Genomic DNA, 26,500 nt, shown 5'->3' with positions numbered 1-26,500 from the left:
ATTTTAGGCTTTTCCCTCTTATAAAAAGCTGAATCTTGTCTTAATTTAGTCTTGTCACAGTTATAGAATTTCCCTCTTATAAAAACCTGCACCTTCTGATAACCTGATAAAATACGTAGCTCTGGTCGTCTGAGGAATCTTGTCACAGTCCCTTATCGTTATCTCCTTATCCGTGTTCTAAATACGCGCTGACACTGCACTTGTTGTTACGTAAGATCGTCGTGCGGTAGTAGGTTATGGGTTGGCAATCTTAGACGCTCCCACCTGGCACATCAATTATTTTCAAAGGCCAAAAAGAAGATGAATCGGGGTCTCATGAGTGTTCTTTTAGGTTTACAGGTACAGAAGAAGGGTTAAACTACCACTAGGGTCATTGAACTACCCCGGGAAATGCTCAAAACTCCTACGAAAACCGTGTTGAATATGTGCACTTCGCCGTTGAAATATGTTTAGGAATATGACCCCCGGGATTACACAGTCTGAACGTCTGTTAGGTATTCTGTTTCGAGAGATTGAAAAAGGAGGGATTGAGAAGAAGGAATCGTGGTTATGAGATTATGGCCCCCAGGATTACACAGTCTGAACGTCTATTAGGTATTCTGTTTGGAGAGATTGAAAAAGGAGGGATTGAAAAGAAGGAATCGTGGTTATGGAATATGGCAGTGCTTTAGTAAGTTAGGATATTGTAGTCTAGACCTATAATACTCTATCTTTGGAGGGATTGAAAAGAAGGAAATACAGTTACGTAAGATGGTGGTTCGTTAGTAGGTTAAATTGTACAGTCTGAATGTATATTACTCGTTTTTAAGGGAATGAAAAGAAGGAAATATGGTTATGTAAGACGGAGATGCTTTAGTTGGTTATGATATACAGTCTGGTCGTATGTATCACTGTACGTGGAGGGAATGACAATAAGGAAACATGTTGGGAGCTGGCCTCTGAGACACAATGAAGGTGAAAGTCGAGGTAGTGATCAGTTTGGGACCTATAATGTTAGTGGGGTGAGGAAAAGGGCAGACAGGTAGTGATAGTAGTAGTAGTAGAAGTAGTAGTAGTAGTAGTAGTAGTAGTAGTAGTAGTAGTAGAAGGACAGACAATACAGAATAGGTTAGCAGTAACACTTTCACTCTCTCTCAAGCTCTCACACAACACACTCCCATAGTCTGGCCGGCGTGCCCACAGAACGCTCACCACCACCTCCCACAGTCCCCCAAAACGCCCCCATACCCCACCCTCCCTCAGCAGCCCGGCCTTCATCTCGTGCCAGTTTTAGCTCAGCAGCGTCGGCAACTCTCCCTCTCGCCTTAGGGCAGCCAAGGACACACCCTCCATCGCTACTACGTATACGCTAAAGGCATACGTTTGGCCGGTGCTCTGTAGGGGGCGAGGCATGCATGAAATGAGCTTGCGTACGGGCGTTGAAGGTGTGTGTCTTTGCTTTACGATATAGAGGTTGGTCAAAGGGATAAAGAATTGTTATACGATATACTCTCATTCTGAAAGACGAATTAAGATCAGTTTAGTGTGAGCAGCGTCTGGGTATGGCTTGCGTTCGGGGGATCGGAGGTGCTTGTCTTTGGTTTAAGATATAGGAGGCTGGTCAAGATAGATATAGGAGGCTGGTCAAGATATAGATATAGGAGCCTGGACAAGATAGATATACGAAGGTAGTAAAGGGCACAATGAATTACTATATACGCTGCTCGAAGACACATGAAAATGGAGGGAGATTCTGAAAGACCATTTACGCTCATTGGTGTTTTCCCTCAGCAGGTGTGGGAATGCAATGTACCTGAAAGATGTTAAATGATTGCAAGATCACTTGAGTTTGAGAGGTGTCTGGGTGTAGGGAAGGTGTGTAAGGAGGTTGTAGGGGTGTGTGGAGTAGGTAAGGGAGAATGTAAGGGAGTGTAGGGGAGTTTAGGAATAGGGTGTAAGGGACTGTAAGGGGGTGTCGTGTAGGGGTGTTTAGATAGAGTATAAGGCAGAGGTGGGCAAGTGCGGTACTTAGTGCGGTAGTGTGCGGTAGTACCGCATCACAAAAAAGTACCGCACTACCGCAATATTTCTGAAAATACCGCACTACCGCGGTACTTTGAAAACTATCGAAGACGACATTTGCAGCGCGACATGCTCACATTTTTTTTTTTTTTACAGTAAATCGGACTCAATCAGTCAATCGGTATCAGTCATCAGAATCAGTGATTCAGTCATTCTGACTTTTCAGTTATTGTTTAGAAATTAAATACTAAATAAACAGACTAAACTACTACACTGCGAGTCTTCTTCATCCCGCGCGGTGCCGGCCATTTCAACCCCGGACCCGTCGGTGGTGCCGGCCGATTTTTCATTGGATTATTTTAAGCATGTTTCCTTTGTTTGGATAGCCAGGATAGGCATTGAAGTATTTATATTTTTATTTTGACTACCGCTACCGCAGTACCGCACACCGCGTACCGCACTGGGAAATAAATAAATGGGACCGCTCTACTGCAACCGCACTATTGATTTTTCAGTACCGCGCCCACCTCAGGTAGAAGGGCTGTTGAGGGGTGCGGGGATGATGTGAGGGGTGTAGAGGTGTGAGGGGGAGTAGGGGGAATGCGTTACCCTTTGGAAAGAATGCAAGTCGTGGGAAAGAGGAAATACTGCACAAGCAAAGGAAGGCGGGTGCAGATTAAACCGGTGTGGATTCTTACATATTCTTTTTTTTTTCTTCTTACGCCATCCTCTCTCTCTCTCTCTCTCTCTCTCTCTCTCTCTCTCTCTCTCTCTCTCTCTCTCCAAGAACATCAAAAAGCTAAGAACTGCTGAATCATGAAGAAAGTCAATCGTTTTTTTTTTACATTGATTTATCACATTCTTATAACTGAGCGCGTACGTGGTTATAATACATCATGTACGTATAGGAGAGAGAGAGAGAGAGATTGATTGATTGATAGTTTATTGTTGCAGGTAAACAACAAGGGAGAAGGGAGGAACATGAGAGAGAGAGAGAGAGAGAGAGAGAGAGAGAGAGAGAGAGAGAGAGAGAGAGAGTACAGGTCCTATTAATAGGGTCTAGGGAAAGGGTGAGGTAAAGAGATGGTGATGAGATTTTGATAAACCAAGTGAGGAGATGTGAGGGAAGAGAACGAGTCTTTGTCTGGTAATGTCGTGAGGTTGAGGAAGGAGAGAAGAGGGAGAGAAAATTGAGAGCACACTTTTTTTTTTTAACGAGAGAGAGAGAGAGAGAGAGAGAGAGAGAGAGAGAGAGAGAGAGAGAGAGAAGGCCTATATAGGGATATACCAAACAAGCACACCCATAGCAGAGAGAGAAAGAGAGAGTAGGCCTATATAGGGCTATACCAAACAAGCACACCCACAGCAGAGAGAGAGAGAGAAGAAACGCGATCTTTTTATTATTATTATCATTCTTACAAAACCTCGCCGTGTCTGAACCTAGCTCCATGCCAAAATAACCTTAAAACATTGCAATACGGCTTATTTTTTTCTAACTTCCCCATTCCACCATGCATAGTCCACCACACAGGCTTGAATGACAAAGAAAGGCCAGTACATGGGTTTTTCAGGGTTCCTTTCACTCCTTACAGCCGGGAAGGATCGGGAAGGCAAAGGCAGTGACCCCCTCAGGACATGATGGGCCCCCACGCCTCACGGTGGCCACTATATAAATTATCACCCACATTTCCCTCTAAGCCTCATGACTAAAGCGATGTATAGCTGGTTATATATATTCCTTTACTGTATCCTAAGATGGTGTATAGGATAGGTCATGTTGGAAGTATTTTATTACATGTGGGGTTTAAAACTATAAGAAATTTGCACTCGTCAACTCAGACGTCTGTTGGATCCATTACTCCCGTTTCCATTTTCATAAATAATCTTTGCATTACTCCAGGAGGCATATCATCATGTCATATTGAAGCATATACATCGTCATCAGTTACACTTTTCAGTACACTCAGATAAGAGGTACTAAAAATAACTAAGTAGCAACTTGGAAAAGTCAATGACCTCAGGAACTTGTCAAGCAAACTCCTAACATTAGTTATCTAAAGGCCTATCAACCGGGCTTTAGCTTTAGAAGATTTTGTATTGATTATTAGTGTGGGGAGCGTGTATTAATTGGTGTTAGAATGGGCCTGTTAGTGTTATATGGAGCTATAGGGTCACGGACGCGTGGGCAGTGATGTGGGTGCCCTCTGTTCAGCGTGCCACGTATCTGCCCCTCCTAGCTTGCCCAGGAGTGCCGTTAGGAGTGCCACCGAGGACGTAGTTGATACTCTAAAAGGAAGATAAACCAGTCAAATATACGAAGAAATCCTGCAAACGAGGAGACAGAGCCACAGAGGTTTGGTGGGACGAAGAATAGCCTTTGGGACAACACTTTTGGCACCTTTTCAGTGTGAGTTATGTCCCTGTAGTTTCATCTCGCCTTCTTTTCCCAGGTTTTATGCAATGATTATTTTTTTTGCTCAATGTTCTCTTTACTGAATAGATATGTTCCTATACCATCATCACAGGTGTGTCAACGGGTAGCAAGTGTCAAAACCCGGCGGGCCACACCTCAGCGCCTTGCAGGATGCTGGCGTCAGTGAGATATGCCTTCCTCCTTCTCCTGGCCATCACCATTACTTCTTGTGCCGAGGATGAGGTGGTAGAGACCTTGACTGAGGCCCCCCCAACCACCACCACCTCCACTCCTGCCTCCTCGCACCCCAACATCGCCTTCGACTTCTTGTACAAGGAGGGCGTGTCCAAGTACCTACAGGAGGAATGGGAGGACTGCGTCAATAACCTGAAGCTGGCACTGAAGGGATGGCACTACTGGAACAACTACACCGCCAGGTTAGAATGCTATATTGTACTTTGTGTTGTGGGGGAGTAGTAAATATAAATAATTAGCGTTGTCTTGTCCTGTATTTGTTGCGGGAAAGTTGTAGTGTTGTGTATGGCTGGGCCTAGTGGAGGAGACCTATCAGGAACATTGACTCTATATGATAGTGGGAAAAGATGTCCAGGCAATGAAGTGTGTAGATAGCATTCTCACAGTGTTTCCAAGGCAAGCAAGGATTGAGGGTGCATGCATGATCTTGAGTCTTGAGTCTTAAGGAGAGGGTCTGCCATTAATATTAAAAAAAAAAAGGAAAAATTGAAAAAATTCATACAACTTTGTACACGCCTCGGTTACCTTGTGGCAAAATATTATGAAGAAATAAGCAAAACTGTTAGAGTTATGGCTGAATTCCCCCCCCTCCTGCTCCCTCTTTTGTTCGTCATTTACGTCACTCTGAAACACTTGCCTGCACCATGACGGGCTGGGAACGACTTCCATCCAGGCCCCTCAAGAAAGTTTCTTTGGTATTTTTTTCAGCAGCACAGGTCATTAGATGAGAGAGGAATTTCGAGTTGAAGTTTTGATAAAAAAGTACATTTTATTTTTTCCTGCTATTTTGTATCGACTTATAGATCTGAAAGTAAGCGTATATTACTTCCCCATAAGCTTACATTTGACATGAATATAATCAGGATCATACGTTAATTATTTAAGACATGGCAGATGCTCCCCTCAAGGGGAAAGTCCGCCGTGGATTAAAATTGCATCTACGGTCATCAATAATTTGTGTTGTATATATTAGTACCTTTGTTGTCATATGAAAATTTCAAGATGATCAGATGAAAGGAAAAATTAAGAAAATTATTTATCTTTGTTTTTATGAAAATTTGGAATTAATTTTTCTCAGCCCTTTTTTTACTGACTTTCCTGTGACAAGCAAATCTGATAGTTCATTGTTATTCTAACAATTTGTCAAGATGTTTTTTTGAAAACTGTTTTTGTTAATCTGTAAACATTTTTTTTTAATTTCTTAAATTTATTTTGGAAAAGTTTTCCTTATATCGAAACAATGCTGTTTAAAAAAAACACATCTTGTACAATTATAGTACGATACCTGATCTTGTATGTCCTAAAGTTTCATGAAAATTGTGCAGAAAATAAAAGCAAAAAATAAGTTTATATTCATGTTGTACTAGTTTTGAGAAAAACGCGATTAAAGTTTTGCAAAATTTCTTCAGCTCAGTGAAGGTACTATATTGTCAATGCCATTTTCATATGAATTTTATGGGATCAGTGAGTGCATAAAAGGATCAGGCACCTTGTCCCGCCTTATAAAGGTTTTAATCGCTCAAAGGTCAGGGCGCGCCACGCCCCTAATTGTTGCAAGGTTTGATCAGTACTCTCCAGGTGCATAACTATCGGTTGGAATTCCTTTGTCTGTCTTCCTCTTCTTCTTTATTGTCTTCTTCGGTGTAATTCTTCTCTTTTCTCTCATTTCTAATCCTTTTTCTATGTATTCATTTGTTCCAAACATTTTTGTGAGCAGGTTGCACTTTTCATATCCATGATTGTGTTCTAAAACTGTTACATGGGTTACAAACTTCACCCTGAAGATTGCTGCATGTTTGATAATCTAACATTCATTCCATACTTTCGCATGCCAGCTAATGCGCCGCAGTCAGCTGCCACTCCCACGCTGTTAGCATTTAAATTTATGTCTGACTGAAAAAAATTCTACCATTCGAAAGCCAGAGGATAGGGTGTTGCCATAGACCATAAAACTCAATTTCGTATTTTTAAAAAAAATATTTTCATATTTTCACGGCGGACTCTCCCCTCAAGCAGAAAGACGCCATGGATTAAAATTGCATCTATGGTCATGAATAATTTGTATATATTGGGAATAGAGGAATATATGGCACAAGATCGACAGATGTGGAGGGGAGTCATCGCCTGTCCAACCCCACCTTGAATGGGAAAATATGGACGTTAAATGACAATGATGATGATGATATATATTAGTCCCTTTGTTATCATATGAATATTTCAAGCTGATCAGATAAAATGAAAATTTAAGAAAATTATTTTACGTTTTTATGAAAATTTTGAATTAGTTTTTCTCAGCCATTTTTTTACTGACTTTCTTGTGACATGCACATCTGATAATTCATTGTTATTCTAACAATTTGTCAAGATGTTTTTTTGAAAACTTTTTGTCAATCTGTAAAAAAAAATTTTGATTTTTGAAATTGTTTTTGGAAAATTTTCTCATATATCGAAACTATGACGTTTAAAAAAAAAAAAATCTTTTCAAATTTTACTATGATATATGATCTTGTATGTCCTAAAGTTTCATGAAAATCATGCAGAAAGTAAACCCCCCAAAAAAATTTTATGTTCATTTTGTACTAGTTTTGAGAAAAACGCGATTAAAGTTTTGCTAAATTTCTTCGGCCCAGTGAAGGTACTATACTGTCAATGCTACTTTCATATGAATTTTATGGGATCAGTAATCACATATGAGGCGTCCGAAGGTCAAGGGGCGACATCACCAAATCTGGCATTTATAGTTAAGTGTACCATATGATAGGCACACGCATTTTCTGTGATTTCCAAAAACAGTGCAAGGCATACTGACCCTTGTAACAAGAGAATTGAGGGTGTACTAGTAATAAGGCAAACAAAAATGCCATATTTAAACTACTCCAACCGAATTTTAAATATCCTGACCTTTAACGGGGGGGCATCGCCTCCTTCAACACACCAACGTTGTAACACTACACTGACTGCACCAGAAAATGCATAACTGGCAACTTAGGCCCGTGGGTAACAGCTGAGCCAGGCCGGAGTCGGATTCCGTAGGAGTGCCGAGTGTTTCTAGGGGGGGACTAATTTTATACGGATTTTCGAATAGTACGGGGGTCCTGGGTCCCTAACCTCCGTACTATCTGAGGGACGACTGTATATATATTTTCATCTATTTTTATTTGCGCATATTCTCGTACAAGTCCTTATGAAGCCATTCATACCAAATTTATCGGGGTACGATATATCTGTGAGGGTAAAATACGTCCGGGAATGTAGAGTATCGCGGCAGCAAAAAAAGGCCGGTCGGGCCTGAGAAATGTATGATGAGTGGAACAGACACTTATTGGAAACTTACGGTGCACGAGAGGGTTAAAATGAATACAAACAAAAGCTTCATAAGTCAAGAGAAAAGTGCAGTACACATCGCTAAACTTTGAATGAGATTTGCTCAAAACTAGGTTTTGGTGATGTCGTCCCTTTATCTCCGGACACCTCATATCAGTGAGTTCATAAAATGATCAGGCACCTTGTCCCCTCTTATAAAGGTATTAATCGCTCAAAGGTGAGGGTGTCAGGGCGCGCCACGCCCTGCTGCAAGGTTCGATCAGTACTCTCCAGGTGCATAGCTATCGGTTGGAATTCCTTTGTTTGTCTTCCTCTTCTTGTTTATTGTCTTCTTCGGTGTAATTCTTCTCTTTTCTCTCATTTCTAATCTTTTTTCTATGTATTCATTTGTTCCAAACATTTTTGTGAGCAGGTTGCACTTTTCATATCCATATTTTTTTTTTTTACGTGCCAGCCTGTAGCGTTGGTAGACTTTCTTGAGGGGCCTAGATGGTATTCAGCCCCAGCCCATCATGGCGCAGACAAGTGTTTTATAGTGGCGCCATCTTTTCTTGTCTCATGTTCCCCCAGAGCTCGTTCTTGATTCACTTGGACGGTTTCCTCTAGACTCTGGGTTGATGGGTGGTCTTCAGGACAGCATGTGGGTAGTTTCAAGCCACTCGGCAGTGACTGAAAAATCCCAGGTGGTAGCGGCAGATTCGAACCCGCGTCGTCCATCACGCGGTGAATGCGGGGCCCGCACACTAACCACTCAGCCACCGCCTACCCAAATTGTGTTCCAAAACTGTTACATGGGTTACAAACTTCACCCTGAAGATTGCTGCATTTTTGTTTTTCAACATTTATTCCATACTTTGGCATGCCAACTAATGCGCCACAGTCAGCGTGCCACACCCACGCAGTAGCCATTTAAATCTCCTTGCTATTGCCATTTAAATTTATGTCTGACTGAAAAATCTACCATTCGAAAGCCAAAGGATAGGGTGTTGCCATAGACCATATAACTTAATTTCGTATTTTTTGAAAATTATTTTCATATTTTTACGGAGAACTCTTCCCTTAAGTGGTTTAATCCCTAAAAGAGTTGGCCACTGTCCCGGGATGCAGGTGTGTCATTGGTGTTGTCGATTACAGGCACCTGAGGGTAGGATGAGGTGCCATCTGAGGCATGGTTGGCCCTGCTTGTGTGTCCTGTGTGTCTGTCAGATGTTGTCAGGTTTGTGGGTGTTGAAGCAATGTTTGTGTCGTCCAGTGTCTTCAGCCATGAAGGGCGTCAGGCTTATGGGGAGAACTTAACTGTTCATGCCTTGACTGATATGTCAATGATATACCTATTTTGATGAAGATGTGGAAAATAATAATTTGTTCAGATAAAAAAAAAATCCAGTGCCAGTGGAAAACTGGTCCCTTACATTTTTTCTAAATAATTTTATTTTTTTAATTTTTTATTTTTTTTTTATTTATTTTACAGATTTGTAGATATGCATGCCAACAACTGCACCACAGAGGTTGTACATGCTCTGCACCTCATACTCATGCAGAACATTGAGGTTTCCCAGCACTTAAGTAACATTCCTTTTCCTCAACAGGTGTCGAAGGAACTGTAGCCACGAGGCCAGCCTGGTGCCGCTGCTGTCCAATCACTTGAATGAGGAGGATCGGTACTTTGAGCGCACGCTGCACAGCACACTCTGCCTCGTCAAGTGCAAACGGGACGCGTTTGGTTCCCAGTATGACCGCACGTTTGAGAGCAACGTCATTCATGATTTCAGGATACGGAAGCCGTACGACTACCTGCAGCTGTGCTACTTCAAGGTCAGCGCTAAGCCATAAATAATTATAATAATAATAATATAGGTAGTAATTCTCAATTTACATGAGGGATGCATTCCTGAAGTGATCATATCATTTAAATATCATGTAAACTAAATAAAAGTTTCCCAGAAGAATATATTTAAAGTCTGGGGCTGTGTTCTTTTGATCTCACGTTAATCCAAATTCATGTGATTAAAACTTGTGTAAACTGAGAATTACTTGTAATAATAATGATGATACTAAAAATAAAAATAATGACAATGATGATAAAAATTCAAGATATATTTGGTCATAGGTATTTTGGTAACAGCTTAAATATATGCCATTCCTTTGTCTCATGCTTTCTTTCATTTTTCTGCATTTATTTTCAATACGTGACTCAAATCCTCCTATTCCAATACACACGGAGTCAACAAACACTTAAGACAACCCTGTTCCATTAACCTTTTCCATCACGGCAGCTGGGAAAGGTGAAGGAGGCTGCCGACGCCTCTGCAACAGTCCTGGCGGTGGAGCCGGACCACAAAGTAATGATAGACAACCTGAAGTACTACCTGGAGGAGGGGAACATCAAGCCGGATACCGTGGTGAACATGGAACTGAAGGTGCGAGGGGGGAGGCGGAGGGGGAAGTGTGTGAGGGAGTAAGGAGGGAGAGAAACATAAAGGTGAAAGATAGGGGGAGGTAGGGAGTGTGTTATGCTGAGCTAGGTAAGTAAAGGAGGAAGAAAGTGTGAAAGGGGGATGGAGGAAAAGATGAAGAGTGAGGAAGTAAGTGTGCATTAGAAGGGGCAAAAGGAGGAGGCTGGGAGTGTGTGATGCTGGGCTAGGCAAGTGAAGGAGGAAGAAAGTGTGTAAGGGGGACGGAGGGGAAAATAAGGAGTGAGGATGTAAGTGTGTGTTTGTGGGGCAAGGAGGCATGATTGTTCTGAGGAAGGATGGGGAAAGTTAGGGAATGAGAAAGTAACTGCGAGGGTATGATTTAAGAAGTAAGAGAATGAATGGGTGAGGAATTATGAGTAACACTATATAAATGAGTACAGGCGTCCCTCAAATAGTACGGTTTCCAATAGTTCGGTTTCAGTTTTATACGGATTGTCATACAAGATCTTTTAGGATTTTTAAATTTCCTGCTTGTCGGGAAATTTAAAAATCCTAAAAAATCTTCTCAGAAAATCGACATAAAACCAAAACCGGACTATTGGAATCTGTACTATTTAAGGGACGACTGTATTGTTTTAAGGAGTATATATCATGGTATTACTCACCCCTCAACAGCCCTATGGAGAAGAGTACATCCGGGGAACACTGGCTTACCAGGATAACGACTTTGACCTCACCATCACCCACATGGAGAAGAGCCTCGAGCTGTTTTACGAGGAGTACGAGAACTGCCGCTTCCTCTGTGAGAGTCCCTTCGACCAGGGCTGGTTCCCGGACTTTGTATCCTCCATAGCCAGTGAGTTGTGTCCTTGGATTATGTAGTCTAAGTGTATATATGTCAGACTGCCAAATGATTATGAGCAATTTGTAACCATGATTTTGTTCAGATTTTCTTTTGTAAGACATAAATCGGTATTCTTAGATGCTTTCAACTCTCACATCAATTATTTGTAAGGGCCAAAAAAGAGGTTCAATACATTCTCATGAGTGTTTTTTCACATTCATAGTATTGGAGCTTTGCCAAATTACCGCCAGGGTCAGAAAACTACCCGCGGAAGGACCCACAACCCCCACGAAAGTCTTGTCAAATGTGTATGCTTGATTGACGAAATCTTTCATAATACAGTCCACTGCCCTCTGTCAGTCAGCACATTCCCATAGACTTAGAAGCTCCTCTCTACCCCCATGTTGGCAGTAGGGGCAAATTTCACGTATCTTCCTTCACGTACCTTCCTCCCCCCAACAGACCACTTCACCTTCACCCTCCGCTGCAAGAGGAGGTGTTTCTGGCAGCTCAGCGACCTTTACGGGGAGATTGACGACACCTTCCTGGCCTCACACTTTGACTACCTCCAGTACTCATATTTCCAGAGTGAGTTTTGTTGGTGAAGGTTTATTAGAGTATTGCTTTCCTTATGGTGGTGGTCATATGTTTCTTGATAATTGTTCATTCATGCTCATAATATATTCTTGATGGTAGTCATTATTTGTAGTTGATTATAATTGACTGTGTTCACAAAATTTCCATCTGAAGTACATACGCAATAATATAACCTTGCAATATTTTCTTCCATGGTATTTTTATATTATTTGTATTGCATAGAAATCTGATTTGGCTTTTATGGTGTATACATTTTCTGTTCAGGAATTTTAGTCATTCTCTAAAGCAGAAATCTTTATCAGAATGACCTATATATATATATATATATATATATATATATATATATATATATATATATATATATATATATATATATATATATATATATATATATATATATATATATATATATATATATATCTCATATATATATAAGGTATATATATATATATATATATATATATAATCATATATATATATATATATATATATATATATATAAAAAAATTGATTTATTTGATTTAAGTCGGATTTTTTATTTAAATGATTTTTTTGCATTAATACTTGTTTGTTTCCACTGATTATTTGTTTCAGTCTTGTGAGGCCATTTTCTTGTATTAAACTTGGCCAATGTTAAATGAAACCATAGTTTAATATACATTACCCAAGATGAGTTTTTCACATAAAAATAGGTGCGTGAAAGGGTTAAATACAATATATTTAATTTTGATTTAAATCATGATTTTTTACTCTGATTTAAATCAATTTAAATAATTTGATTCAAATCAAACCAACCCTGACAGGAATAGCCATTAACTATCATCTTTTATTTCCCCGTCCACAGAGGAGCAGACAGCAAAGGCGTGTGAAGCCGTCGCCTCATTCCTCACCCTTTTGCCGGATGAGGAGGTGCAGAACCGCAACAAAGAGTTCTACCTGGCACTGGATGAGGTCACCGAAGACATGTTTGTGCCGAGAAAGGTGTGTGTGTGTGTGTTTGTTATATATTTCATTATTATTTTTAGTGGTGAATATTAGTTTTACACTTTTACTCCTGCTAATTATTTTCATATATTGAGAATGTGATATTGTAAATCTTATATTCATGTTTATTTGTGTTATTCCGTCTTTTTTACTTTAATATTTTTAGCTTTAGTTGTCATTATTATTAGTAGTGAGGAATATTAGCTTTTTCCCTCTAATTATTTTCATGTATAGAGAATGTGATATTGTAAGGCTTATATTCATGTTTATTTGTGTTATTCCGTCTTTTTTACTTAAATATTTTTAACTGTAGCTGTCATTATTAGTAGTAGTGAGGAATATTAGCTTTTTCCCTCTAATTATTTTCATGTATAGAGAATGTGATATTGTAAGTCTTATATTGGTGATTATTTGTATTATTCCATCTTGTTTTACTTCAATATTTAGCTTTCAAATTTCCCTGCAGCTATTACTTGGCCTATTAGTATTAGCTTGTCACTGATTGGATGAAGGTCTGAGTCATCCCATTGACCACACATCCCAGAAATTGGCCTCACCACTCTAAAATTTTTATTTATATCGCCTGCAGCTTGCTAATGTCATGTGACACTTATTTCATTCATCGTTGGACAGCAGAATGATAGTGAGGCCAGTCTCTAGGATGTGGAGCAGACAGTCAGTCAATCAATGGGGGCATACGCTGGGGGGTGCGTCGCCTAGCACACCCTCCGACACCAGACAGGCTTATTCAATCTACTATTCAATCAGTGACAGACACTTCAAAATGGCTATGAAACTAGACAGGCAGAATACCTCATTGATTTTCCCACATAGACTCACCCATAACATGCACTTTACATAGCTCCATTTACTCCTTTTTCTCTTTATAATCATCGAGATCTTACCACTTTTGTGTGTTCCTCAGGAGGTTGTGGCCTTGAAGGAGCGCGAGGACTACGAGGAGAGTCTGCTGCAGCTGATTGAAACAAACTTTGCCTTCCTGACAGACGAGTTTTGGGCAGAAGACGATGAGGTGAGTGGGAAGGAGGAAGGGGAGGGTGATCATGACGGCTAGTTAAGTGATGAAATGTATCATTGATCTAAACACTTTTTGTCCTGAATTTGTTATTTCTTTTAAGACAGCAATTTTTCCTTGTAGAAACAGCATGTGCAGGCATATTTTTCTTCTTAGTTTGTCCCTTGATCTGCCTTATCGTACTGAAAAAATGATGTAACCAGAATTACTTTTTATTTACTCCTTTGAAATGCCAATGAAGACTCATAATTCCTGACTAAGTATGAAGTATTTGTGTGAGTTATTTCATATTTTAATTTAACACCATTTATCTTGATCCACATAACCATCTTGTGTGATTCAGGACTCCATTTCCTTCTTCCTTCCAGGTATCGCCAGCTGATCAGGTTGGTGAAGGGGGAGGTGAGGTCTCTAACGCAACCACCACCACCACGGCCGCAGAGCTGGACGCAAGCTCTGTCATTGTGGGCACTGTGGAGACTGTGAATGAGGATCTGTAGTGTTAGGGGGAAGGGAGTGTTCAGGAGAGAGAGGGAGAGGTGGGGTAGGAAGAGGGAGGGATAGGAGTGATGGTGCTTTCTCTGGTGTGGGTGTAGGTGGTGGGAGGCTTGTGCTGTAGTTGCTGTAGTGAAAGCAGTGCACAGGATGAAGTTAGAAAGGAGGCTGGTGCTTGAGTTAAAGTACTGCAGTCATAGTAGAAGGTACAGTTACTTAAACTTTTGACTCCTCTGTTATGCTGGATACATAAATTTTGAAAGGCTGCCTATGTACTTGCATGTGTTGCCCTTGTTCTGATTGAGGCACCATAAGGAGGCAACATTTTTTTATGACCACATGACCTTCCTTGCCCTAATCTTTTCAGCACCAGATATACAAAGACTACCTACTTAACTGCATGTGCTGGTCTTGTTCTGATAGTGAAGGCACCATAAGGAGGCAACATTTTTTTATGACCACATGACCTTCCTTGCCCTAATCTTTTCAGCGCCAGAGATACAAAGACTACCTATGTACTTGCATGTGCTGGCCTTGTTCTGATTGAGGCAACATGACCTTCCTTGCCCTAATCTTTTCAGCGCCAGAGATACAAAGACTACCTATGTACTTGCATGTGCTGGCCTTGTTCTGATTGAGGCAACATGACCTTCCTTGCCCTTATCTTTTCAGCACCAGGGATACAAAGACTACCTACTTAACTGCATGTGCTGGTCTTGTTCTGATATTGAAGGCACCATTAGGAGGCAACAGTATTTTTCCATGGCCACACAACCTTCCATGCCCTCATCTTTTCAGTGCTGGAGAGGCAAAGACAAGGCTGCCCACTTCCAGTAACCATAGCATGGGGAACACCTTACACGACAGGAATTTTGCATGAAGTACAAAAGGGAAAGCTTTGGTGAAATTTTACTAACTTTATTACTAGAGATTGGCAAATAAGATGACAACCAAAATCTCATAAACCTAATTTTTCCCATACCTTTGCATGTATACATTGTGTGTAGTTTCGGTTTGTCAGTTAATTTATTGACACCATTCCACCAAGTATTTGTATTAGGAGGAAAATCACTCTGGAAAGTTTTAAGCTCTAACACTGAACTATTATCAAAGTAAAGAATGGTGATCAGTCTTTAGTTTGGGAACATTTCATATAATACCTTGGGCAAGACTTTACTGACTGGTTATTACTGAAATTTGTACTGATTGGATTTGGTGGACATGAATTGACAAACATATTCTACATGATATGATATAAAATAACATCCACAACCTAACATTTCTCTCAACTGTGCATACAGATCCTTTATGTATAAGCTTCTCCTTCCTCCCCTGCAGAGGGCCACTCGTCTCTCCCCCTTCCTCCTCCTCCTCCTCCTCCCTGCCTCTGACTGGTCCAGGTGACTTGGCTGCCTTACTCTTGCTGGCTGGCATGGTGCTATGACTTGATCTCAGGTGAGAATTTGTTGTATCTGCTTACTTGACATTAGTGGGGTTGAGATGCATGATTGAGTCGTCACAGTGGAAAGAAGGGCTAATATAAATACCTTTATGTGTTATCCTTAGTCAGTTTTATACCTGTATGCTTTACCAAATATAAAATCATCAAAGTCAATGAAAAGTCACTTCTGGTCACTGGCCCAGTTCTATGTTGAATGATTATATCTTAATCTATTTTTTTGTATTATTTGATTCATCTCATGGTGTTGTGTGACTACTCTGGTCCTCATGATGGTGGGAGGATGTCTCAGAATAGGGTTTTATATGATTTAATGATTTTTATATTGAATAAATACTGAACGAAATCATGCATTTCATTATTCATCTGTGAGAGTGTCTGGTGCATAGCTATTACAGTCTTGGCATTTCTTTGAAACCACTGGAATACAATCTGATGCAAGAATGACCTGCTACCTAACAGACTTGTGCTATTAATGTCTCAGAGAGGAGCTGAGGTTTCCAGAATCTCCAACAGGCTTGTATCAGGCTTGAAAGGAACATTTAGATCTTGTAGGGTATGCTCAGTCTTGTAGGATGCATTCATTTACTAGGTCTGCTACCTAACAGACTTGTGCTATTGATATCTCAGAGAGGAGTTGAGGTTTCAGAATCTCAAACAGACTTAAATCTGTCTTGAAAAGGAACATTTAGATCTAATAGTGTATGCTTAGGACTTATAGGATGTTTTCATTTACTAGATCTTGTAGGTTATATTCATTTAAATATTGTGCAGTATGCTCAAGGCTTGTAGGATGTGTTAAAAAAAAACTTCATGTTCTAGAACTTGTAGGGTATGTTCATTTAGGTCTTGCAGGGCATGTTTACTTAGATTTGTAGAGTCTGTATGAAGTTGTGAGCACACTGTATAGCTGTGTGTGACCTTGGTGCTCATCCCCATCCCATTGCCCCTTGTACCTGTGGTGGATCATGACCCAGTACTCCAGAACACAGGGCCAGTGTAACATCCAGGTTATCACAGTTTACTCTTCCCAGGAATCTCCAGGTACCCATTTATCAACTAGCCTGAAAGAGAGGATGAACAGCTGGGTGGGCTAAACGCTGACTGCCCAGACTGTGATTCAAACCCAGGCCTGGGGATTCATAGCCAGGCATACTAACCACTGCACCACATAGGTCATATAGGGACACACTAGCATTTAGCCAAAGGGTGACCTATAGCTCGGACCTTTTCAATTCTATTTGGATCTCAGGTTTACAGGAGCTGCCTTGTATTTTCCTACCGGCCTCTTGCTGACTCCTTAGGTTGTTATGTTCTTATGTTATGCAGGGAAAGTTACTGATCACATGAGCTTTGACTGTATATGTGCAAGGGCTTATTTTCATGGCTGCATTTTCAAGGATGTCTTACATACCTACACACTCAGGCCCAGGATCAGTATATAGGTCATTCTGCACCTCATCGTAAGTCTGGTCTGACTCACCCAGTTTAGTTACAAGAACAGTACTTGGTGGGCTTTTTTTTATATATATATATATTTTTTTAAAGTAAAGGAAGCAGCTCAAGGGCAAAAAAAAAGAGTAATAATGAGAAAAAAACACTAAACTGCCCCTATATATATAAAAAAAAAAAGTTTAGAAGAGTGGCCAAAAGAGAGGTCAATTTCAGGAGGAGAGGCATCTCGATTCTCTCTTGAAATTTGTTTGGTCTTTTGTTATTTTTTTGTTATTATAAAAAAAAATAATTCTTCCCCCCAACTACACTGCCTTCCTCACCCACACATCTTTAGGTTTATCCCAGAGAATTAAGTCCATATTTTTAAACATATATGCCCCTCAGTGCGCCTGTCTGAAAAACCTCTCGTAAAAGTTGCTGGGATTTTCACGGACTGTTTTGCGATGCTAGTGAAAGTTTGACACGACTTCTGTGTCTTGAACAAGGAAAATCACCCACGGAAATTCGGTTAATCTTCTCTGTGGCCTTGGTAAACAGTGGTAATTGAAGCCCAAGACATTTAAGTATATGCACCGTAATGGAATGGTAAAAGGTTGTAAGTTAATATCTGTAAACCTGTGCTGCTTCATCTCATATAATAATAATAACAATAATAGTAATAATGATAACCACTAAGGGATTTCCACCATTCCAGCTCCAAATCAAGGGAGTGTCCAAGGAGGTCCTGAGCTTCCGCAGCCGAGTGGTGGGTCAGCTGAAGAACCTGGCCAAGCTGGACATCACGCTGGTGGAGGGGGAGTGGGGCGGCAAGGACAGGGTGGTGGCTGACGGCCTGGCCTCCACCCTCGAGTGTATGGTGCTGACGGAGCTGACCAGGGTGAGTGGACATAAGTTATTACTCTTCTTGTTCTTCTTCTTTCTCTTCTCCATCGTCTTCATCTTATTCTTATTCTTATTTTTATTATTATTATTTGTAGTAGTAGCAGTAGTAGTATTCAGAATTATGAAAGGGCATCAAGGGAAAATTAAATAGTATTGTTTTCATTGTTTTTAGCCTTTCTACTTTCCTGTGCTATAAAGAATAAAGAATCACCTCTGTAGGAACACCATCTTCAGGGCCTTTGTGGTGTCCAAGCCTTGAACTCTCCTGTACTGTAAAAAAGTGCCCCTAGGAGCTCTTTCTCTTGAGCTTTTTGCTGTTTTAATTGTTTTTAGCATTTCAAGTCTCTTATACTATAAAGACAAAAGAATCACCTCTGTAGGAGTACCATCTTCAGGGATCTTTGTTGTGTGTTTAGGCCTTGAACTCTTCTGAAAAGGCATCAAGGGAAAATAAAAATAAAATTGATATACACCCAAACACAGTCCCCTCGATGAGCAGGCATGGATACGATGTTTAAAAGACAATGACAGTAAGGTAAGGAGACTGAAAAGGGGGAACAAAAAATGCCTAATGAGTTAAAAGGTGGGTGGCATGTCTGTAATGATATGTGACACTAATGAGGGTATCAGGTCACCTCTCCTCCCGAAATTGACCCCTCTTTCGGCCACCTCTTTGGATTCTTTTTATGAGCAGCGAGTAACAGGCTTTTTTTTATGTTATTGTTTCCTTTTTTTGTGTGCCCTTGAGCTGTCTCCTTTGTTGTAAAAAAAAAAAAATAAATAAATAAATGTGATTGTTGCCTGTCACTAACTTAACACCAGCTCAAGGAAAGAACTGATTCCACTTTTTATTCAGGGACGTTGAACTTGTACTGTAAAATATCAAAACAACAAGAGAACATTGCCTGATCCTCTGACTCTCTCCCACAGTTGGCGGCCGTGGAGGGGGATGGTTACAAGCACGGCTACTCTCCCCACACCCCTGCCGAGGAATTCCAGGGCATCACGCTGGGCAGGGCCGGATTGGTTAGTGATGACGAGATGTTTGTTGTTACAATATGATGTGGGAGAATAATAGTCATGATAATTATGCTCCTTGTTTCTCTAGAGTAGCAATATGAAATGATTGTCAGTCCTAATTAAGTTTTTTTTCACACCTCAGCTTAACCCGGTAGGAGCGACGGGTCAAATTTGTGGCTTTACCGTGTAGCAGTGACGGGCCAAATTTGTGCCATGATATAAACCCCCCAAAATAGATGATACATAAACTGATCACAAATGCTTTGATATATATTATGAAATGGTTTGTGTGAGTCATGATTTTTTCTCATTTTTCTCGCTTAGATGGACCATTAAGAAACATTATCCCTGCTGCTACCAGGTTAATGTTGTTCTTTTTGCCCTTTAGCTGCTGTCTTTGCTCTAAAAAAAATACATTGCTCATCTTTTTTATCCGTTTGACATATGGTTCTTGCCAGCTGACCTACCCTGCCCACCTTTTTCCCCTGACAGATGGTTCATGCCGGCCTCATCGACAAGACGGCCCTGGAACTGATCCTGAAGGTGACTGACCGCTGCAGGGACTACGTGGAGCGACACTTCCGTCTGTCTCGCCCGTTGTACTATGCCTTCACCCACCTGGTCTGCCGCACCGCCAAGCCGGGTCAGTGATATTCCCGTAGATGAATACAGTATTTTTTTTACAGTTCGGGAGAAGGAAAGGGAAAGAAAGTAGAGTTTAAGGGATTGGGAAAGAAAAGGAAGGAAAGTAGAGTTTAAGGGATTGGGAAAGAAAAGGAAGGAAAGTAGAGTTTAAGGGATTGGGAAAGAAAAGGAAGGAAAGTAGAGTTTAAGGGATTGGGAAAGAAAAGGAAGGAAAGTAGAGGGGATGGGAAGAAAAAAGAAAAAGTAAGTTTTAAGGGATTGGGAAAGAAAAGGAAGGTAAGTAGAGTTTAAGGGATTGGGAAAGAAAAGGAAGGAAAGTAGAGTTTAAGGGATTGGGAAAGTAAAGGAAGGAAAGTAGAGTTTAAGGGATTGGGAAAGAAAAGGAAGGAAAGGTTAAGAGATTTGTAGTAGGAGAAGAGGAAGAAAGAGGAAGGAAAGGAGACTACCCTCACCTCTGTTCCTGTCCCCTCCTGAAATGTATATAATTTTGTAAGACATTTCCAGCCCCTTCACCAGCCTCATGTCCAATCTTGTTCCCTCCAACATATCTTCAGCACCTTCACCAGCCTCACCTTCTCTCCTCTCCTCCCCCAGAGATGAGCCACAACCGCTCCAGCACCGACCTGAGCCACGAGGTGCATGTGGATAACTGCATTCTTCAGGACTCTGGGGAATGCCTGCGAGTGCCTCCTGCCTACACCTACAGGGACTACAGGTAAGGGGAAGGGCACAGACACAAGCACAAGTCTGTATACTTAAACGTATCGGCGCCTCAGTTCGCCCGTTTGAAAAGTCTCTCGTGGAAGTTGCTGGGATTCTCATGGGCTGTTTTGTGATCCCAGTGATAGTGTTACATGGCCTCTGCACCTTGAACGGGAAAAGTTACCCATGAAAACTTGGTTGGTCTTCTCTGCGCTCTTGGGAAATGGTAAAAAGGGAGCTCGGTACGTTTAATGATATGGACCTAAGACCCTTCCCTGTGGTTCCTGCCTGCTTAGCTTCTTTCTGCAATATGTTATACACGGTCCTTGGCGTTGGTCTTTGCCTGTTAGTTTTCTCTGTGGCTTTGGGAAATAGTGATAAAGGGATCTTGGTACGTTTAATGATATGGACCCAAGACCCTTCCCTGTGGTTCCTGCCTGCTTAGCTTCTTTCTGCAATATGTTACACACGGTCCTTGGCGCTGGTCTTTGCCTGTTAGTTTTCTCTGTGGCTTTGGGAAATAGTGATAAAGGGATCTTGGTACGTTTAATGATATGGACCTAAGACCCTTCCACAGGTGCTCAGGTTAATATTCTTCTCTAGATATTTCTGTATGCTTCATAATACTCTGAAGTGAATGGTAAATATGTGGGAGGGAGAGAGGCCTGTAAAGGTGCTCAGGTTAATATTGTTCTTAATGTTTCTGTACAGTTCATGATCCTTTGAAGTGAATGAATGGTGAATCTGTGAGCCTAGTAAGGAGAGGAGTGTAAAGGAAGGGAAGGAGGAGGAAGGCTTGAGGGTGATGATGACTTAGAAATGAATGAATGGTGAATCTGTGTGCCTAGTAAGGAGGGGAGGGTAATGATGACTTAGAAATGAGTGAATGGTGAATCTGTGCGCCTGGAAAGGAGTGACGGGATATTCTTAAGTGCTACCGACTCTCACATCAGTTATTTCTACAGGCTAATAAAAAGGTAAAATGCATCTGTAATCTATTTAGGAGCAGCAAGTAACGGGCTTTTTTTTTTTTTCATTATTGTTTCTTTTTTTTTGTGCCCTTGAGCTGTCCCCTCTGCTGTAAAAAAAAAAAAAAAAAAAAAAAACGTCATGAATGTCTTTTAGAGTTAATGATTCAGAAGTATTGTTACGCTCACATCAGGGTAAAAAAAACACCCCATGAAAGGCCCACAACTTCTGCAAAAATATACTCATGAATGCCTTTTAGACTTAATGATTCAGAAGTATTGTTACGCTCACATCAGGGTAAAAAAACAACCCCTTGAAAGGCCCACAACTTCTACAAAAGCCAAGTCAAATATGTGTACCTGGGAGCCAGAATGTTTGATAATATGACCCTGAGCCTCTGTATGTTCCTTTCCACAGTGCAATCTTGTACCTGAATGACGAGTTTGAGGGCGGCGAGTTTATCTTCACACGGGACAAGTCAGGACTCACCTACGAGGCAAGACATTATTTCTTTATATTTTGCCTCATTTCTGTCTATCTATTCATGATGTCAATGCTTTCTTTCACCTCATTTCTTTATATACTATTGCTTGTGTGTGTTTCTGTCTATCTATTCATGATGTCAGTGCTATATTTTGCCTCATTTCTTTATATACTATTGCTTGTGTGTGTTTCTATCTATCTATTCATGATGTCAATGCTTTCTTTCACCTCATTTCTTCATCTTTTATCACTTCTATCTCTCCACTTATTTACTTATCATTTTCTCTCATACTTTCTTTCCCTATTCTTTCCTTCTCATTAGTTTACCTTGTCTGTATCTTTTTTTTTCATTAACATTTATGTCTCTCTTTACCTTCTTTTCTAATCTTATCTTTGTATTTTTGCACTTGACCCAAACTTTAACCCGGTAGCAGCGGGGATCATGTTTCTTAATGGTCCCTCTAAGCGAGAAAAATGAGAAAAAATCATCACTCGCACAAACCATTTCATAATATATATCAAAGCATTTGTGATAAGTTTATGCATCATCTATTTTGGGTGGTTTATATCATGGCACAAATTTGGCCCATCGCTGCTTCATGGTAAAGCCACAAATTTGGCCCATCGCCGCTACATGGTAAAGCCACAAATTTGGCCCATCGCTGCTACATGGTAAAGCCACAAATTTGGCCCATCGCTGCTTCATGGTAAAGCCACAAATTTGGCCCATCGCTGCTTCATGGTAAAGCCACAAATTTGGCCCATCGCTGCTACATGGTAAAGCCACAAATTTGGCCCATCGCTGCTTCATGGTAAAGCCACAAATTTGGCCCATCGCCGCTACACGGTAAAGCCACAAATTTGGCCCATCGCTGCTACATGGTAAAGCCACAAATTTGGCCCATCGCTGCTACTGGGTTAACTCATTTATTTATTTATTTATTTGTTTATTAATTTATTTTCTTATTCATTCATTTTGTCATTCATTATTTCAATCAATCAATCAGTCAGTCACACTTTTACTCACTCACTTCTTCTAAACTTATCTTGCTATTTTTGCACTTAACCCAAACCATAACTCATTTATATATTTACTTATTAATTTATTTTCTTATTCATTCATATTGCCATTCAGTATTTCAGTCCATCAATCAATTACACTTTTACTCACTTATTCACTCACTCACTCTTTATTAATTTATTTTATCATTCATTTTGTCATTCAGTATTTCAGTCAATCAATCAATCAATCAATCAGTCACACATTTACTCACTCACTCACTTGGGTATGTCTCTCCCACACAGTCGCTGGTTCAACCCCAGTGCGGGCGGCTGGTGGGGTTCACATCCGGCCCCGAGAATCCCCATGGTGTACGGCCAGTGTGGCGGGGGACGAGGTGTGCGCTGGGGCTCTGGTTCACACACGACGCCAAGCACAACGAGGTGGAGCGCACACTGGCAGCAATGTTCTTGGAGAAGCTGAACGCTGCTGCCACTGAGGGGGATAGGTAGACATTAGGGAGGCAGTGGCGGTGGTAATGGTTGTAGTTCTCTTTGTTTAGACAGTCATACCTTGGTTTACGAGTTTGATTTGTTTTTCCTTCGCACACCAAAAAACTCGTAAACCAAAAGGAACGCACACTGTAGTCCTGAAAACTCAAAGATCGCACACTAGAGCATGAACGTAAGCTGACACAAGGACGTGGGTGCTACCTCTGTGAGTGTACAGTGCGGACTGAGACCCCATTCCCATTGTTTTCCACTCTGAGCACTCTCGTCTTGCAGCAAACAATGGGAACCCACGCTCACATCTTCAACTTGTACTAACAGGATGCTCATACACCAAGTTGCCGCTCATAAACCAAGGCATTTTTAGTGATTTTATTTTGCTCTTAAATCAAAACACTCGTAAAGTAAGACACTCGTAAACTAAGGTATTACTGTATTCGTATTTGTATTTACTTTGTGTGTTATAGTCTGTTCACTCAAGTCTGACCCAAGCTGACAACATAAACCTAAGCGTGTTCGTAAGCACAGTGCAGATTACCAGAAAGTGCTGCGTGAGATAAACACAAACAGAGGTTAAAGAAAACTTGGAAGCCATAGCAGTAACCAATCAGCACTCAGCTTGCAAACACGCTTAGGTTTATGTTGTCAGCTTGGGTCGGACTTAAGTGAACAGACTTTAGTTAGTTAGGGGGCAGTGGTAGAGGGTAGTAGAAGTTCTCTTTTGTTTTTTTTACAGTGAAGGAAGCAGCTCAAGGGCAAAAAATAATAAAGGAAAAAAAGCCGGCTAGTCACTGCTCTATAAAATGAAGTATAGAGGAGCTTGTTCTGTATTTATTTATTTTTGTCTATGTATTCATTGTTATTTTGTGAGTTAGTTAGTTAGGGGAGGTAGTGGTAGTGGTAGTGGTAGTTCTGTTACATCCACTTTTATTTCTTCATATGTGTATTCTTATTTACTTATATTGTGTGCAAGGGGAAGATCTAGGTAGAGGTTAGCAAAGGCAGAGACTGAGACTTTGGTTGTGTTGATTTTTGCTTGTATATTTATTCTCATCAGAGAGAGAGAGAGAGAGAGAGAGAGAGAGAGAGAGAGAGAGAGAGAGATTTACATAGATTTACATAGATATTCAGACCACACCGACCCTATGGAGAGAGAGAGAGAGAGAGAGAGAGAGAGAGATTTATATAGATATTCAGACCACACAGACCCCATGAGAGAGAGAGAGAGAGAGAGAGAGAGAGAGATTTATATAGATATTCAGACCACACAGACCCCATGTGAGAGAGAGAGAGAGAAACAAACATACTCACTCACATAGCTACAGAAATAATTAATAAAGGAAATTCTATCTTTGTAATTTTATTTTGTAAGATAATTGAGAATAAAAAATATACATGATTGCGTCTTGATACACTTTTTGGAGTCTCCTTCTTCCTTCCCAACTCACAGGTGGAGGAAAGGAGATGAGTGGAGGAGATGAGGAAGAAGATGAGTGACTATACCAGTGGAGATGAGGAAAAGGAGATGAAGGAAGTGGAGAGCAGAAGATAAATAGAGGAGGAAGAGGAGGAGGAAGAGATGAAAAAGGAGGACAAAGGAGATGAAGGAAGTGGAGAACAGATGACAAGTGGAAGGGGAAGAGGAGGAGGAGAAGGAGGAAGAGATGAGAAAGGAGGAGGAGAAAGATGAAGGAAGAGGAGAACAGATGACAAGTGGAAGTAGAAGAGGAGGAGAAGGAGAAGGAGGAGAAAGATGAAGGAAGAGGAGAACAGATGACAAGTGGAAGTAGAAGAGGAGAAGAAGGAGAAGGAGGAGATGAGAAAGGAGGAGGAGAACAGATGACAAGTGGAAGAAGAGGAGGAGGAGATAAGAAAGGAGGAAAAAGGAGATGAAGGAAGTGGAGAACAGAAGACAAGTAGAGGAGGAAGAGGAGGAGGAGGAGGAGGAGATAAAGAAAATGGGAATAAAGATGGAAAAGGACATATCAGGAAGAAGACTAGTGAAGGAGATGATCAAGAAAAGGCGACTAATGGAGGAGGAAGAGGAGGAGGAGGAGAAGATGAAAGAAGAGAAGAGAGACAGAAACAATGGAGGAGGAGGAGGAGGAGATGAAAGAAGAGAAAAGAGAAAGAACAAATGGAGGAGGAGGAGGAGGAGGAGAAAATGAAGAAGGAAAAGATGAAGAAAAAAGAAAGAAAAGAACAGAAACAGGAAAACAGAAATAAGAAACAAAGTGGAGATAAAAAGGAGATCAGTGGAGATGAAGGAAGTGGAGAGCAGAAGACGAGTAGAGGAGGAAGAGATGAGAAAGAAGGAGGAAAAAGGAGATGAAGGAAGAGGAGAACAGAAGAGAAGAAGAGGAGAGAAGGAGAAGGAAGAGAAGAAGGAGAATAACGAAATGGGAGATGAAAATGGAGGAAAAGAAGAAGAAATAAGCAAGTGGAGATGACAATAGAAGCAGAGGAGGAGAATAAGCAAGTGGAGATGAGAAGGAGAATAGTGGAGGAGGAGGAGGAGAATTTACCTGTCCTCCACCTTCAGGTATGATTATTTTTATTATTATTTTTATTATTATTATTTTATTATTATTATTATTATTATTATTATTATTATTATTATTATTATTATTATTATTATTATTATTATTATTATTATTATTATTATTATTAGTGGTAGTAGTAGTAGTAGTAGTAGTAGTAGTAGTAGTAGTAATAGTAGTAGTGACAATAATGTTTGATGATATAATACAGAGAGAGAGAGAGAGAGAGAGAGAGAGACTATATATTTCCTAATGCCACAGAGAAGATTAACCGGGTTGTCATCGCGGGCTTTATCGTTCATGGTACAGAAGTCTGGCAAAACTATCACCAGCATCACAAAACACTCCTTCAACATCCCAGCAAATACATGAGAGGCTTTTCAGACAGGCGAACTGAGACGCCGATACGTTGACAAATTGGGACTTCAATCATTAGCTTAAGATAGACGTACAAGTGATTGCAGTGATTA

The 26,500-nt window shown here is 40.7% G+C and overlaps 1 protein-coding gene and 1 long non-coding RNA gene across 2 annotated transcripts; one reads left to right on the top strand and one right to left on the bottom strand.

Moving 5' to 3' along the window:
- Positions 1 to 4,183: 4,183 nt before the first annotated feature.
- Positions 4,184 to 24,900, top strand: LOC126983829 (prolyl 3-hydroxylase 1-like). Its single transcript, XM_050836959.1, has 15 exons — positions 4,184 to 4,408; positions 4,527 to 4,851; positions 9,583 to 9,808; positions 10,270 to 10,413; positions 11,086 to 11,266; positions 11,717 to 11,842; positions 12,696 to 12,832; positions 13,761 to 13,868; positions 14,240 to 14,367; positions 17,908 to 18,157; positions 19,093 to 19,188; positions 19,675 to 19,825; positions 20,422 to 20,542; positions 21,916 to 21,994; positions 23,287 to 24,900. The coding sequence occupies exons 2-15, from the start codon at positions 4,586 to 4,588 to the stop codon at positions 23,491 to 23,493; spliced, it is 2,220 nt and encodes a 739-aa protein (XP_050692916.1). The 5' UTR covers positions 4,184 to 4,408; positions 4,527 to 4,585; the 3' UTR covers positions 23,494 to 24,900.
- Positions 14,640 to 17,382, bottom strand: LOC126983927 (uncharacterized). Its single transcript, XR_007736297.1, has 2 exons — positions 15,060 to 17,382; positions 14,640 to 14,968 (listed from the first exon to the last, which is right to left on the bottom strand). It is a non-coding gene; the product is annotated as an uncharacterized LOC126983927 (long non-coding RNA).
- Positions 24,901 to 26,500: the final 1,600 nt, after the last annotated feature.

Source organism: Eriocheir sinensis, chromosome 55, assembly GCF_024679095.1.
Source record: "Eriocheir sinensis breed Jianghai 21 chromosome 55, ASM2467909v1, whole genome shotgun sequence".
Taxonomy (NCBI): domain Eukaryota; kingdom Metazoa; phylum Arthropoda; class Malacostraca; order Decapoda; family Varunidae; genus Eriocheir; species Eriocheir sinensis.
This window is presented reverse-complemented; position numbering and strand designations above follow the sequence as displayed.